Source organism: Lonchura striata, chromosome 3 (genome assembly GCF_050655825.1).
Source record: "Lonchura striata isolate lonStrDom1 chromosome 3, ASM5065582v1, whole genome shotgun sequence".
NCBI lineage: Eukaryota > Metazoa > Chordata > Aves > Passeriformes > Estrildidae > Lonchura > Lonchura striata.
The window spans coordinates 100,909,265-100,925,646 of record NC_140705.1 but is presented as its reverse complement, the minus strand read 5'-3'; the positions used below and the strand labels follow the sequence as shown (position 1 = coordinate 100,925,646).

General features: G+C 33.9%; 1 protein-coding gene across 8 annotated transcripts in view; it reads left to right on the top strand.

Moving 5' to 3' along the window:
* MTA3 (metastasis associated 1 family member 3) overlaps window positions 1–16,382 on the top strand; it is a 139,397-nt gene that overhangs the window by 46,656 nt on the left and 76,359 nt on the right. For all 8 annotated transcript variants that reach the window (XM_085577103.1, XM_031504262.3, XM_021546388.3 and 5 more), the window contains one exon: window positions 9,192–9,294. In XM_085577103.1, coding sequence (XP_085433229.1) covers window positions 9,192–9,294 — 103 coding nt within the window. The remainder of the gene's footprint in view (window positions 1–9,191; window positions 9,295–16,382) is intronic.

The following is a 16,382-nucleotide window of genomic DNA, read 5'->3' as shown; positions in this document are numbered from 1 at the left end:
GCCTAAAATTAGCACTTGCTGTGCAGCTGATTTAATCTTTGAAGCCAAGGCATTTTAGAATTAATGCAGTTCAATTAATTGAGTGCTTAATAGGAGGAAGGGGAGCAGTTGGACAAATTTAAGCTGCAAATTTTGGATGACAAGCAGAGAAACTATTCAAAGTTTCTAAAACTTTTCTGTTTCAAAAAAGAATAAAATTATTTTTATATTTCTAAAGTCTCCACTGCTTTTGTGTTTTTTACTGCAACTCCATTGTAAGAGTATGTTGTTTTTAATACACCAGACATACCAAATGGAAACTATGAAACTCAGAGTTCAAGCCTTTTCATGTTTGGGAATACTGCAATTTCAGAATTTTAAGTTTAAACAAGATTAAAAGAGGCAGATGAGAAACTCATGGTCTGTTTGGATTTTTAATATTATGAAAGCTCAGTATTGCTTATATTTGGTGTATTGTGTTGTCTAGTTCTAGTAATGCTCTCTGTATAAATATTTATTTATTTATTTATTTAATTGATGAAAAATATATCTTAGAATAGTGAAGCTCAACTATTATCTCATGAGGAGGGATCTGTGTTTTTACTTTGTGGTACATAATTTTCCCATTTGTTATCTGAACCACTGCTGAGTTTAGAAGTCACTCATACAGCCAGAGACCTGCAGCAGTCATATGAATGGTGCATCTGATTCTCTTGTCAAAATCTGTGTGCTGGCTTATTTCTGTTAGTGTTGATATAGTTGCAATGATTTAATTCTGTTTTGAGAAGATAATAATCAGTCTTTTTAAAAAACCATTTATATGAAATACTTTTAGAAGTTTCTGTATTTAAATATTTCAGTTAAAAATTGGACAGTCAGATACTCTGGAGACAGATAATGTGTGTCTGTGAGAAATATCTGGCAGGAGAAACAAATATTGTGTCTTTGTGTCCTATTGATTTCCAGAAAATATGGTCTGTAATTTGTGCTAAGTGATTGCTTTTTTGACAGTTGCTGGGTATTAACGGGACACATTAATACAGTAAGTAATTATTAAAAATAAAATTCGGAAAATATTGCCTTTTTTCCTGAGTTCAGTGTTTCACAATTATTATCTGTCTAACCTTTTGTATTTAACTGGCTTTAAAAAATCATGAGGCCTCATAATTTTGAGTCCATGTTAGTGTTTCCTTTGTGAGAGAAACAAAGTGCTGTTACAAGAATAAATAAGTAGAATTAGAGTAAACCCATTTGCTTAGGTATGATCAAAGGAAGAGCTGCTTTTCTTGTACATACACAGAAGGTGACAACAGCAGCACCTTTAGGCTTTCCATCAGCAGTGTGAGGGAAAGGTTTTTGTGGAAAAAGCTGTCAACCATAAAGTTATTTTTGGATGGGCTTGAGGAACTAGTGCGTTTACTTGCTTGCATACCTCCCTTGCTCTACATACAGCAAATTGGGAGTTCACAGCCAGTGTCTAAAACCAGGCTTCTTGTCAATTGAAGATGACTTTATGGGATCCACAGAGCAGAAAGTAAAGCTCAAAGTCTGAAATAAAAAAATACCTTTAGGGGCAAATACAAAAGGAAATGGTTATGCCTGCCTAACTCAGGTTTGCTTCTAAATGCCTAGGAATCTTGTAGAAACTGATTTCACCAAGTTCAGTGTGAAATGCATTGAACTTTTATATTTGATTGAAAATCTGGTAAATCAGCAGCAAAATAAATGATAAGTTCGAAATTTTGGCTAGAATCTTGGTTCGACTATAAGATCATGGCTTTTTATTTCAATACATTTTTCAGAAGGAATGCATGGAACAAAAGATATAAGAATATTTAAGAGTTCTATTTGTGGAAGCTTGAATTGAACACCAAACATAACAGGTGTGATGGTGCTAACCCTGTAAGACTCACCTTTATGCACAGAATAGGAGAAAAAATTGTTGCTGAGATTTGATTCATCTCAGCTGAAAAAGGATATTTAAAATAGATCAGATATTTAGATGAGATGAACCTCAACAAATAATAAAATTTCTTGTTATATATGCTCAAATATATTTTTTTCTCAAATGGGCTTTCTGTTGGTTGCACTTTTGACTGAGTTAACATGAATTTTTTTTTCTATAATACCTTCTAAAAGTAGGAGTTGTTACTTGAGGGTTAGCCAATTTAAACATGGTAGTCCCTTGTCAGATTTGAAGATTTTTTTTGTTATTAAGCTCATACAGTAAATATTGCAGAATTAACTGTCAAATGCTTGATTATCACAAACAGTAAAATACACTTTACAATGTTGTTAATGTCAAATTTGAATAGGATTATTATATCCTTTACATCGCTTTTGCCAATCTCACTTCTAGGGAGCTGAGTTATTGATTTTTGTGCTGGACAATTAAAAGCACGTTGATAGAATTTTATCAGTTTTATTAGAAATCAAACAAAACACATGTAAATGGCCTCTTGATGCCTGTTTTCAGGAAAGACTTTGCTTCAGACTAATGATGCATTTGCAAGGAAAAATCTATAGTTTAGGGCTGCGGCCACATGTACTACAGAAGCTCAATTAGGTATTTGAAGCTTTGCATAAACCATGGTGTTTTGTGAAGTGTTTTCAGTGATCTTATTTGAAAATACTTGTTGCCTTCTAGTCCAATTTCTTGAGGTATTAAGTGCGTGTAAAATTTTGATCAGACCAAATGTGGTCATGGAAGTTTCAGAGCTTCAGTTCTCAGATCATTCACAACTTCCATGTTAGCAGTCGAGGGTAAGACAGAAGAGTTGGAAATTGTGCTGTTTATCAATTAAATTTTACAGAAGCTGCTCAAAAGTTGAGGTGAGTAATGTGGGTTGTCCAGCTTAGGGATAATTGGGGTGTTTTTTTTCTGTTATTGTTTGTTTTCTTGTTCATTGGTTGCCCTGAGTCAAAAAGTAGGTCTGCCTTTTTAAGTTTGATTTATGCTTGAGGTCAGTAGAAATTTTGGTCTTTGTTTAAAAAGAGCTGTCATTAGCTCCTTGAGGAGTCTTAAGCTTCTGTTATTAGTGTTCTGTTTGCTGTGAAGCTCCTATTTCTCTGCAGGTTGGAGGAAATGGTTGAAGTGTCCCTGTGGTCGCAGTGCAGCACGAATGGCGCGCGCTGCATGCTGGCGTGGCGGGTTGTGTCAGAAAGTCAGTGTTGCTCATAATGGCTGGAGAGCATTTGAGACTGTTCAAATGCTACATGAGTTCTGTCAGGTAGTCTGCCTTATGAAGGATGCAGTTATTTATTGTGTGCTGTGTATGTGCTTATTATCCCCATGAGCACTCCGATCACTTTTCAAGCAGCAACGTCTTAGTGTTTAATTGAGTACAAGTATTTTGCTGGTATTTTCTACCTCAGTAACTTCACCTAAAAGGACTCATGGTAAGTTCAGATGTTTGTTTCTTTGCTGTTTTATTGCAAGTCTGATTTTTCTTCTAAGTTCATTCTGTAGAAGATGAAAAAAGAAATAGCAGATGCAGGTAAAATGTTGGTTTTTTACACTTTAATAGGTCAAAATACATTTCATCCTAAACAAAAAGTTCTTGTATAAATTGTTTTGTTCATAAATATTCACACAAAAAGTTTTTTTCTATAGAATGCTTAGGTAACAGGGAATTTGCATATTTTTAATGTTAGTTTTTTTTTTTTTTTTTAAAAAAAAAAACACAAGCCAAAATTGCAGGACCACAGATTTAATTTTAACTTAGGGTCTGGTTTCAGCATGGTTTTGTTTGTTTGGTTGCTTTTTTTTTCTTTGATGGAGTATTTTTCTTTGATTTGTTTTGGAGTTTGTTTTGGATTTTGTTTTGGTTTTGGCTTTTTTTTTTTTTTTTTTGAGAATGCAATGTCTCTGCCTTGTAGTATCCCTTTTTCAAAAGCACTTATTTAAAATGCAATTAATATTCATACGTAGTATTCTACTTTCTTTTATTTACACTCAGAATCGTTTTCACCATGCTTTGCTTTTTCTGAAAAGTGTTACCTCGTGTTATTTCAGGAACTTCAGCAAAACAGAAAACAGTTCTGCAGGGTTTTGAGAAGGAGGCAGCCTCATTTCTTCATTCCTTCTTTCCTTCCTTACAGCACTGGGCATTTCCATAACCAGCCATCCTTGATGCTGCTTTATGTAGAAGTTGGTCATTGATGTCTGGTTGCAGTTCAGTTTATTCTGAGCTCAAGTGTAATCCTTTCTGTTAATTTCTAGGAATTTAGAACATGATGAATTAAACCTGGAGTGTTTTGTGAGTGCTTGTCTTTTGATCATCAGTGATTAAATTATAAGTACTGTAAAGCTGAACACTGAGAGAATTTTAAGGTCATAGGAGGCAGTTCTATTTTGAAAGGGATTTTTCAAGTGCAGAATGATTAAATCTTTTTATAAATTCAAGCTCTAGAGGATAAGTGGCAATGGGACTATGCATGATTTATTGGCTTTAAAAATGCCCAATAGCAGTTTAAATGCTTGTAGGCAAGTAAAAGGCCTTTATCATATGATATATTTCATTTATAGTTTTTCTACATAGCTTGGCTTTAATTTCTAGTCCTTATACATGTCATACATTCATATTCTACATTTATGAATTTTTACCATGAGGTTTATGTAAACATATAACTCCTAATTTGAATATACCTCTGTCAGGCAAGCTAAGGCAGAGGGGAGATTGTTTTGGAATTCAGAGATAAACAAATAATTTTTCTTTTGCATATGCTTTTCATCTAAGCTTTCTCATGTTATTTTGATCAGAGAAGTCATGACTCCATTATATTTTTTGAAGAGTTTACTGTAAATTTTTGAACTTTCCTTCTGAATTTCTTTATCTGTACTGGTGAGAATTGCAAATAATAAAAAAAAAATAAAATAAAAATGAGTAATAAGAATTTTATGCAGGATGAATATGCTGACTGTTTTAGTGAGGAACTAATGTACTTTTCATCCAAGGAGAAAGCTCAGACTTTACATTAGATAGACAGGTTTAATGTCTGGAACTTTGTTCATATACAGCACAAGAAAATTCAATGGGATTCTGTTTTTCTCCTCTGGAACTTAGAGAAAATGTTTGCATACTGTCTAAATATCAGCATGAGAATGTGATTAATGAACTGAAACTTCATTTTCACTGATTATTTGCCTATTTTTACAACAATGGTGCACAAACAGCGCATGAAACTATGTTTAAAAAAGCATTTAGGATTACCTGCAGGTAATATACTCCCAAAGAGTTCTGCCAACAACCTGCTAAATGCTTTATCTGCTAAATCCATATTTCAGTGAAAGAAATTTTGTGTTGCATGCTGAAATCATCTAGGGAGGATAAGAACAAGTAAATACCTCTCTTCCTCATCCTTGCAATGTTAACTGAGAGATATTCCTGTTCCACAAGTACAAAACTAAAACACAGAGATTAAGACATTGGGTTAACTTCTTATATATGTGCTAAGCATTAAGAACATGAGCTTTTACAAATGCCTCCACATTTATCTGCTTAGGTGTCTGGTGAGTCTGAGGAATTGACACACACATCAAAACTGGCTCATTTCAGGAGGTTGTATGAATAAATGAATTTGCTAACTAGGAGGAACTCTGTGGTTGAAACTCTTGGTCTGGTGTCCAGTTCTGTCCATGGATAGATCTACTGCCTTACTATCACTGAAACCCCACAGCTACAGATTTTCTGTCCCATGGAATTCGGGATTCAGCAGCTGGCACCGCTGTTTTGCATATCCTGAAAGCTGAATTTATACAGAAAACTGAGCATTCCAGGTGTGTAGTTTGCATGTTGGAATTGAATTCACAGCTGAATTACTTTTTGAGAAGGAGAATAAAAAGGTTTTTTGAAAAATTGTGCAAAATACAAAAATAAAACTTTATAGATCAGAGATGTCTTTAAAATCAGATACCTCATCATTTTTTTTCATTAAAAATTAAATTTGTATTTTTTCATTGACAACCATTTTAAAGATAAAACATAACTTAGAGATTCATATTTCAGTTTCTTAATAATATATTATATTGCATTATTGTTATGTTTAAATACAAAGAATTTCACACTAAGAAGCTGTTTAGAGTTTATATGGAAAGTTATTTTCTTTTAGTTGGATTCAAGAAGAACATAGAATCATGCTGAATCTGATGTACTAGTTATCTTTGGGGTATTCATCTGCAGGAAATGAAATCTAAGAGACTAAGTAGATTTTTAATTTCTTGTAGCTCATTTTAAATACATTTGGTTTACATTTGTTTTGTAAATCTTTTCTTCCTTTTTTTTTTAGAGGGGCACATCATGCTTTCATTAGTCTAAAATGACTGACTGAAATACAAAACTTTTAAACTTTTTTTTTTTGAAGAAAAATCTTACTTTTTACTAGTAGACCCCCATGAGAAATAAGGAGTTGAATGATTGATGAAGAGTAAACCGGTTGTATTTCTGACAATCTACTAATGTTTTCCAATAAAATTAGTCATCGGGGTTAGACAGGCTGTAATAAAATTATAAGCAGTGACTAGAATAAGTTGGATATACTGGTATGGAATATCAGTTATTCAGAAAAATTGCCTGGTACTTCTCAGAAGCTGTAATTGGTATGCTGCTGGTGGTAAGGGAAGGTGGTACTTTTAAAACTGAGCTTCTCAGATGCACTGAAAATGGTGAAAGTAAAACTCCCCCATTCCTTTGTGAGCTGGGTTTTGCAATATAACAAATTAATACTATGACAACTTTATCATCTGTTCCATTTGAATGTCTTATCTGGTGTCAAATTCAACAATGTAGAAGATAAATGTTGATGTGCTAGCAGAGAAATTGCATCTTAAAGTGGTTTGCTAAGTTAAAAATACTATAGGATGTGGTACAGGCATGATCAGCTAAGGATTGACAGCTCAAGTAGAACACAGAGGGTTGATAATCATTGTTTTGAAAGACCTGTTTATCTTAGGTGATCCTTCTATACTGATGTTTTCAGCACAGGCAAAGGAATTTAGCAAAATACTTATTTCCAAAATGAACTTTTCTAGGGTTTCTACAGCACTGTTTGACTGCCTCCATGGTTTGTTCTGTTTAAGTTACTTTCCCTGTTTATATCGTGCCATGTAAGCAGAAAATTGGGAATTAAGTAGCTTTTTAACGTGAAGCTTGGCAGACTCCACCCATTTTCTGGAAACCTCTGTCTACTGTTGTTATAGTGATATTTAATATTGCAATTATTGCATGTGTTTAGATTATTGTGGTATAGATATTTCATTGCCTGTATCCTTATTATGTCTCCTGCCATTATAAAATGCTGCTTAGTAATATTTCAGATTCCTCTTTATCAAGAGTTACAACACTTTATAGTAGCAACTGTTTAATTTCCTCTAGTTGAAGGAAGATCTGTAATATTGCAAAGTTTTAAAATTCTTTTTTGCAAACTTCATTCAGAAGAGTGACACGTTTTGTTTTAATACTTGGTGCTATGTTTGTATGATGTTTTCTCTTTATGAGAAATATAATCTACCTGAGTAATGTTTAATCCCCAGACTATGATGTCCTGAAATGGTTAATTAAAATTTAAGGTATTTAAAAATGAAATATTAACAGATTGAAATGAAGTGCTCAGAGAATATTTATAAAATGTAGAACATCACCCACAATGTGTCTGTCACAGATGGAAGAAATGAATGTATTGACAGGTGTACAATCGATAGAATAAGTTTATAGACTAAAATCCTTTCCAAGATGCCAGAAATTAACAGTTTGTCTTCAGTATTGGATGTGAATTAGCTTGAACAGAAGCTGAAGTCCCATTAGGCAGCCAATGCTTTGTTGCCTGTGTATTGGAAGAAAGTAATTTACTGTGTTTTTCTGAGAATGTGACTATGAAATTTGTTCCTGAAACATTACCCAGACAGCATGGTGCAGTTCTAACTTGTGTGTTTGCTAGGGATATATACCATGTTTTAATTTATTTCCAGAATCAATCTGCTAGAAGTCATCATATATGATGTGATTTCAGAAGAGCTAGTGCTTGGTTTGCAGTCTGCTTCCAGTCTCTTAAGTGTACAGGTTATTTCATGTCTTGATGGTACTGAGCATGTTTAGACTGGCTGTTTTCATTAAGTCAGATAAATAGCACAGGCAAAAGTGATCTTCTGTGTGATCAGAGGTATCTACACAGCTTATGTTTTCATGGGGAGTGGAGTGGCTGGATGTGACAACAGGTTTTCATTCTTGTAGTAAATTGTAAAAGTCACAGACAAGTACTGGCAACCAGCTAAACATTAGGGGTTTTCACATGTTGGCTGAGGGAAGAACACACTCCTGTTCTAAAACAACAGGGAAAGACAGTGATTCTGACTTGACTGTTGTCATCTCTTGTGGCCACAAATGTGTTGGCAACATCCCACAGGGAAATCTCCTTGTACTGCTAGCAAAAGTGGTGCTTCCTCCATCAGCCTCCGAAATATTTCTTATTTTACAGGAAAAGTTATTGGTGTAATAGGCAAGACAAGGTGAAGAGTGTCTTATGAATGTGAATCCTTGTACCAAATTCACACTTCACTGTTCTTCCATGCAGTACAAATGTCATACTCTGGTAACAATGAATACAGGGCAAAATAAATTTTGGAAACCACCTCCTCTGTTTCAGCCATGTGCATGTACACAAATTGTTCTGTTCACATAAATGAATTTGGGAAATGAGGATGCAGTATATAGTAACTTTCTTGTTTTTAACAATACAGATAATGTAGTGGCTGAAGAGGTAAAAAATGCTTAAATACAGTAGACAGCATTTTTGCATAATGATTTATTTTTTGGGGCATAGAATACAAATTAGATAGAGTTTAGTGGCTAAAGTTGATTAAGTGTAAAATTAATTTTAGTATGGATTAAGTAGAACAAGCAATTTAAAGAAGCCACTGCTTACTTAAGTTATGTTTTCAACTTTATAATAACATTTTATTACGGTTCATTTGTATTGCACCTCCTAAGAATGTCTCCTTAGATTGAAATGCTGATGTTAAGGGAAGGTATTTATTTTGGTGATGCTGCATTATGGAATTTAACTGGATAACTGCTGGTGATTGTTAAGTACTCCATGTGTGTGTGTATGTGTATATATTTAAAAATATACAATGTCTCTTTTAAACGTTGTGCAAGAACTACACAAAGGAAAACCTTGTGAGTAATAAGTGTTTTGTCCCATCTACCTTTTGACAGGACAATTAGATGACAGAGAACAGGCAAAGCTGGAAGTTAAAGTATGGGATCCAGATAGCCCCCTTACTGACCGTCAGATTGACCAGTTTTTAGTTGTAGCACGGTAAGATTAAAATCCTCTCATAAAAAATCCTTTTCATTTTTCTACTATTTATTCCCCTATATTGTGTTATTCATCCTGTTTGCCATTTTGTGAGCCCTTCTCTTTCCCACAGTTAGCTAAAAGAGAAAATCAGACCATGACCCTTTGTATATTTATTGAAGCTACCAATACAGGAGACAGAAAAAGAGAGTTTTGGAATAATGATACACTCCCTGTATTTCAGGTTACAGTAGAATTTGATACTTTGAATGTAGTTATCTGTTTGCTTTCCCCTCAGAGTAAATTATTTCAGTGCTAATAATAATACAGTCTTGTGTTTTACAGTACTTGGAATTTCATGGTGTAAAATAGAGGTTAGGAGTAGAAATATAGAAAATATTAACAAATTAAATGGTGCAGAACTTGCCACGTATGCATGTAAGCTGAGTAATTATTTTGGATGAATATTGAAATAAAGTTTTGAAGACATGTGTTTCATTAGTGAAAAAAGTCAAGTCAGCTCAATTTAATAAATTAACATGATTATGCAGACTTATGAAAACATCAAAGTGCTTTGAATTAATAAATAATTTTAGAAATTATTTCTCTACCTAAAAAAATCCCTTCAAATTTTGTGGATTTCTTACTGAAGGGCAATTCTACATTCATAGGATACAGCAGGTTTTGCCTTTTCTCTAATTCATAGTTACAAAGGTACTGCTCTAATGATAGCTGAGAACACACTTCACATATGGATTTTATCCTGAAAAAATCCATCTCCTGTATTTTTTGTAACCTGCTTGCAGAGTGTGATCTCAAATCTTTTTAGGCAAATAATCCTTTTACATGGGTTCTAGTTTTTGGGTTTTTTTTCTTTCTCCCTTTTGAGAAAAACATTTCAGGAAGGAAAAAAGAAAAAAAAAGTTGTTCTATATTTTTCAGCTTATGTGTATAGTGGTATGGGATGCTGATTTATTCATTTACAGTTCACATGCTGATCCAATTGGTTTTATTCCTTATTCTCCCACTTGGAATGTTGTATCCTTTCTATAAAGTACAAAGACTTTTTCTTACCTGTTTTTGATGAATTTTCAATCAAGACAGAGGGGTTTAGGTGTTAACAGGTGTTCAGAAAGTCACAGTGTCTGGTAGATGTTCCATAGAAACGAGGAATCTGAACTGCTTTTTCACCAGCAGTATAATACCTGGAAATGTATGGCCAGATTATTATGGTGTGCCCTAAATAAACATCTGCATGAAGACTGAATTTTGGAAGAGTTAATTCATTGCTTTTAAATTCCTGTACTCACTGTTTATCAGCAGCTCTGGGGAGCTGAAGTAGTATTCTGTGGAGCTGAAAATGTTTCCAGAGGAATGTAGCAGTAAGCAGCCTGCTGGGAAGTAACAGAGAATAATTAAATACATAAAAATAATATCCTTCTCTCCTCCTGTTATTTAAGACATCCTTTGCAATGCTATGCCCTGACTAAGACTGCATTTATTTTAAAGTCAACAAATTCCTGTAAAGATGGTTTCTGTTATAGTGGATCATGCCTGATTAGTTGTTACTATCCAAGGTCTTGTGGTACTTGGATGGCCATCTGTAATCAGCTATTACTCAGTGCAGCTTTGTGGATGTTCTTGCACAGAACTCCATTCATCTTTAGAAGTTGTTTTTCAACTGACAGAAATAGTTTCCAAACTCCTGTATACTTGTTTTCACAGGATGCTCTAAGTGGCTTCTGAGGCAGATTTTTCTGAATTTCTGGAGAAACAGTTCTGTGATGATTTGGTGGCAGCTTTCAATTCAGTGTGTTGTGTGGTTACAGGATTTATATTCAGCCATTATACAGGACCATTAAAAGATGCTTGAGAAGCAGTGGAGAGCTGGTATTATGATGTGAACAGTGCTTACAGACAGCTCTGCTGCAGCCTAACTGTGGTTTGCTAGGTGTTGGCTGCTGGATTTCCAGTTGGAATGATCTTTCTCTGGTTATATTTAGATCTGCAAATTTGAAAATATGACAAGAATAACTTTTTCTTAAATACCTTCCTGGGTGTGATTTTCATTGAGGATGTGTATGCTATTGTGTTTTATATTTTAAAAGAATTTTCAAGTGATCCTTTTCAGATGCTGTATTGAAGGAATTGAGTATTTATTATCTTTTTTTTTTTTTCCCAGTCTGATCTGGTTGAAATAAGAGTTTATTTTGTCCTTAAATGTTTAAGCATTTTTTAATCTCACAGACAGCTTTGTTGTTTTTTCAGAAGTTGTTTAAATACTCTTTTTATTTGTGTTAACCATTAACAAGTATATTTATATTTTTACCTTGTACATGTAGCTTTGCCTGTCTTACTGTCTTGGGAATGAGAGGCCTAGGTTTACATGCCTGATCAGTCTGGACCTCTCACTAAGCCCTACTATTCAATAATTTCCTGGGTAGAAAGGAAGAAGAATAATGCGTATCCTGTGCAGAAATTAGAGGAAACAGTGCCAAAAAATGGTGGAGATTTGGAAAAAAGGATCCATAAATTTGGCCTCCCCAAGTAGTCTTGCCTGACACACAAATCCTGAAAGTACCTTTGAAGCATAATTTGGGTAAAGACTCTTGCTTGAACTAGCAAAAGCATCTGTTACGAGAAGCTTGAGGCCTCAGACTAATGTATTCTGGGTTTTAGTTGTCTATTGGGTAATGTTTGTGCTGTGATAATGAAAAGTCTAACAGCATTTTCTACCACATTCAAATAAGATACAACTGCACCAGCTAGTTTTCCTTCTGTCCTATACATTGGCCATGTTTTGTGTCTGCCAGCTTCAAAGGGCAGGAGTTTGAGAAGCTGCAACAGCCACTTGGATCTGCCCACATTAGTAAATAGTTCAGTATAGTAGAAATGGATTTGTAGGATTGAAATGTTTGGTGCTGAGTTTTGAGCAGATTTTTTTGTCATAACTCTAATCAAGTCCTGTGGACTAAATATCTGTGAGTGTGTGGAACTGCTTCTAACAGGAACCCAGTTTGTATGCTATGAGATACTTTTTTTTGTTGGTTAAAATTAAGTAGGTAAAAATGCTGGGGATAGCATTCCTAATTTGAACTGATTTAAATAAACTCTGTTTTCTCCAGTCATCAGTCTCTTATAATTTTTAATATACAAGGAGTACTTCATTTCATTGCCAGATCTTACGTTCTTTTCTAATTCTGTCCCAAGTTGCACAGTGTTATGGAATAGAAGCATTCTTATTGTCTCTATAACATAATAGTCCTATCTTTTTTTGGTATTTCAGAGTAAAAAAATATCCTTCCCAGTCTCAAATGCAATAGGAGGTGTGGGCTCTGGTCTGGACAGATGCTGAGAGCTGAAAAAATGACCCTTTTTTTTGATTTCCTAAAATTTTCTTTCAATCTGCTAATTTGGTCTACAAAATATCCTTCCCAGTCTCAAATGCAATAGGAGGTGTGGGCTCTGGTCTGGACAGATGCTGAGAGCTGAAGAAATGACCCTTTTTTTTGATTTCCTAAAATTTTCTTTCAATCTGCTAATTTGGTCTACAATTCATTGCATGATACATTTTTGGTATGCTTCAGTTCCATTTCTGTGTTTTATTATTCAGTGAAACCATTAAGAACGTAGTTCTTTATTCTGCTTCAGCTAACTTAAATTATCGACATAGCCTTCTGAAAGGAATATATTTCTAAATGAAGATATTTTACAGACATTTGTGTTCCCAGCTTATTCCCAACTAAACCAGAATTTTGAAATCTAATTAAAATAGCCTTGAAGCATTGCATTTATACCTTAAATTTTTGTACTTTGATTTCTGTGATATTAAAATGGCATTACATACCTCTATCTGACATATTTCTCTTAATTTGAATGCCTGCTTATTTTTTGATGTAAAATTATAGAAGAATGGAAAATTACTTGTTAGCCATGTTAAATTAGAGCTTGATCCTTCCTGTGTTGTTCCCACTTTTCCATTTGCTCCAGGACATTGATTATATTCATTTTCTGTTGACTACTAAGTTATAAGTGCTCACAATATGTTGGTGTATTTGGAGATGTTCTATGATTGCTATATTAATTTATCTTACAGTGGGGAAGGGAACACAATGCAGCTTCAACTGGCAAGGTGTCTTTCATTATACAGAGGAAAATAATGCATTCATTAACTGAGAACCATGAGTAAAAACACTTACAGGTGTGATCAAAAAGCAGTGCTGTGTTCTTGTGAAATAATTCATTGTAATCAGTGGCAGTAGACCAAAATTCCCAAAGCTCATAAATGAAAACAAACACAAAAGACATTGGTTTGCAGTCTTCAGTTTTACAGTGCTTCTGGATTCTCTGGAGGTGCTGAGAAGTAAAAGGAATTGAAGTTCATTAAAGAGGTAATTAAATTTAATGGCAGAATTGCAACATAAAATTATGCAGCAGAAATGGTGAAAAATCTCAATGCCAATGCTTCGCTCACAAAACTGGATGTTTCCTAGCAAGGTGAATTACAGCATCTAATGGTAGCCAGATGGTTTGGCAGTGAAAAGGAAAAATATGTTTGCATCAAGTTTACCAGGCATATCAAAAATACTGTGTTTCTGCCTGTCTGTCATGCCTGGCTAGTATATGTTTATTCCTTTGTGTATTGGTATTACTGTACTTCTTGACCCAAATTCATTTAAAAAGAACTAATTCAGACTTGGAGCTGAATTTCTTTTTGTGTTTTTTTTTTTAATGATCCTTGATCTATGGCAGTATAAAGAATAAATTTCCCTAGCAGAGTTTTCATGGATCTGCTTTTAGGGGGCTGTACATCTCCTCCTCTGTGACTATGAAATTGCAGGATAGCATAGAGATGATGCATTAAATAACATCCTGTGAATTAAACTACTTTTATCTTCAGATTCTATTTCTGTTGAATAAGAAAGACTTCACATATGTTTCATTTCTATTTATATAGCAATGAAAGTGAAGGTTGATCATATCATACATTTATATATCATGCTACACTTACTCTAACTTTGAACGTCTTTCAGCAAAAGAATAGTGGCGGGTGACTTTTCATGTTTATCATGCCATCTCCCTTTGTGCTGTAAATATCTGAAGTGATACAATGAAGCATAGCACTGTACAGGCAGTTGCTTAGGAATGCAAAGAAAACATCTTTTTTAACAGAATCTTTTTACTTTGAATATATTCTGCAAGTCAGACTTTTACTACTCAGAACGGAGTAGTAAAAATCTCACCTGTATTTTCAGTTTTAAATTACTGTTTTGTTGCTTGCTTGTGTCTCCACTGAAGATGTTTTTTTTTTTCTTTCCAATATTTTAAATATCATGATATTCTCTTAAAGAGCAGTCAGCTATTAATTTGCTGGTTTTTAAGTTCAGACCAGTCTAAGAGGTCATTTTTTTAGGACCATTTACAGTTCAGTGTGAAGAGAAACATTGGAGTAAAGACAAGGAATACAAAGCATCCTTGTATTTATATATATTACAATATATAATATATATAAAATTATATATATAAAATATATATACTATATAATAACAATAATATAATATATATAAAAATTATATAATATATAGTATATTTTATATATATATATAGCATCCTATATCCTATATATTAAGAAAGGTTTCCTTTCTTAATATATAGAAAACCACCAAAGATCACTTAATTGTTTTCCTCAAAAATATTAGCTCAGAGGTGAGGCATAGGTCTCATTGATTAGTCTGTGGAGAATTGTGGTTTTGCAGATTCATGTATGCACAGACGTGGCTCACTTCCAACAGCTTTGTCCAGAGTATACCCACTACTTGTGAAACAGACAAGCAATATTAAAAAACAAGTGAACTGTTTTGAAATAAACATCCTCAGATATAGAAGAATGTATGTCTCAACTGGATTTTCAATGCAAGGTAGAAGGAAATTGAGAGTTACTTGCCTGCATCCAGAACTTTCTGGACCTGATTTGATGCTGGATTGCTGTTGTTACTGGGAGAAACAGAGACTATTTTTATCCTGATGTGCAATTGCAGTGGTTTCAGATTTTCTTTGATAAAAAACACCCCTTTTCAGAACTAGTTACTGATGAGCCACCAAACCTTTTGAAGCTTGTTAGGACAGTCTCTTGTGTTTGTTGCTTCTTAATTTCTTTGACTACTACTATTTTATCTTACGCAAAAATTTGAATAATTATTTCCTTTAATGTCTTAGACTTGAGCTATAAGTAATTTGGAGCAATGCATCTTCTGTGTTCAAAATCTAATCTGAAATTTTGCCTAAATATAGGGCACAGAGACATAGCAAGTGCAGCCATCTCTCAGATTTTTGGACATAGACCTTGATGAGTTTTGCTGAATTTGTGGATTTATTCCATAATCTTAGATACTGGCACTGGACTCTATGCATTTGTTTTGTTTGTATGGTTGTCATCTGCAATCTGTTATAAATCTTCTTGGTTCTGCTCTTTAAGATAATTAAACCAAAGAAAACAGAAAACCAAATTAAAGTAACACTGGATCATTTGGTCTAACCCTTAAAGCTCTTATAGCTGCTTGCTAGTGCAGGCTGTGCAGGGAGTGCTCTCCCTGCTGATAATTCCAATTGTTTGTGTTGTCCATCTCTCTGCCACCTGTGTAATTCACTGTCTGTGTGACTTTTGGCTTTAGCTTATTTTGGAAAATATTGGGGAGTGTTTGTTTCTGTTTGAAGTCCAAGTATTTTAATTACACATTGAATAATTCATAAGTAGCTTGCTGAGCACACTTTTTTGGGTTGTCAGTTTATTATAGTTATTATTGAATTAAATATAATTTCAGTTAACTGTTTACAATTATTCTTTGAATTCTACAAGCGTAACAAGACATTGATATTGAAAGTTTGTTAAGAAAACTGAGTGGTTAGTGACTCTTTATCTTGTGTTGACTTAATACTGAGTTTTATTTTAGGTAGATGAAGATAATACTGTGTCTTCTGGAAATGGCATTGGTTAGTTATTTATTTTGTTCCTTTTCTAAAACAATTGAATAGTGGAATTAGAAAGAAATCATGCAAGGAAAAATGACAAAGGTAGATTTTGACATTTGCATCAATATATACCTCACATC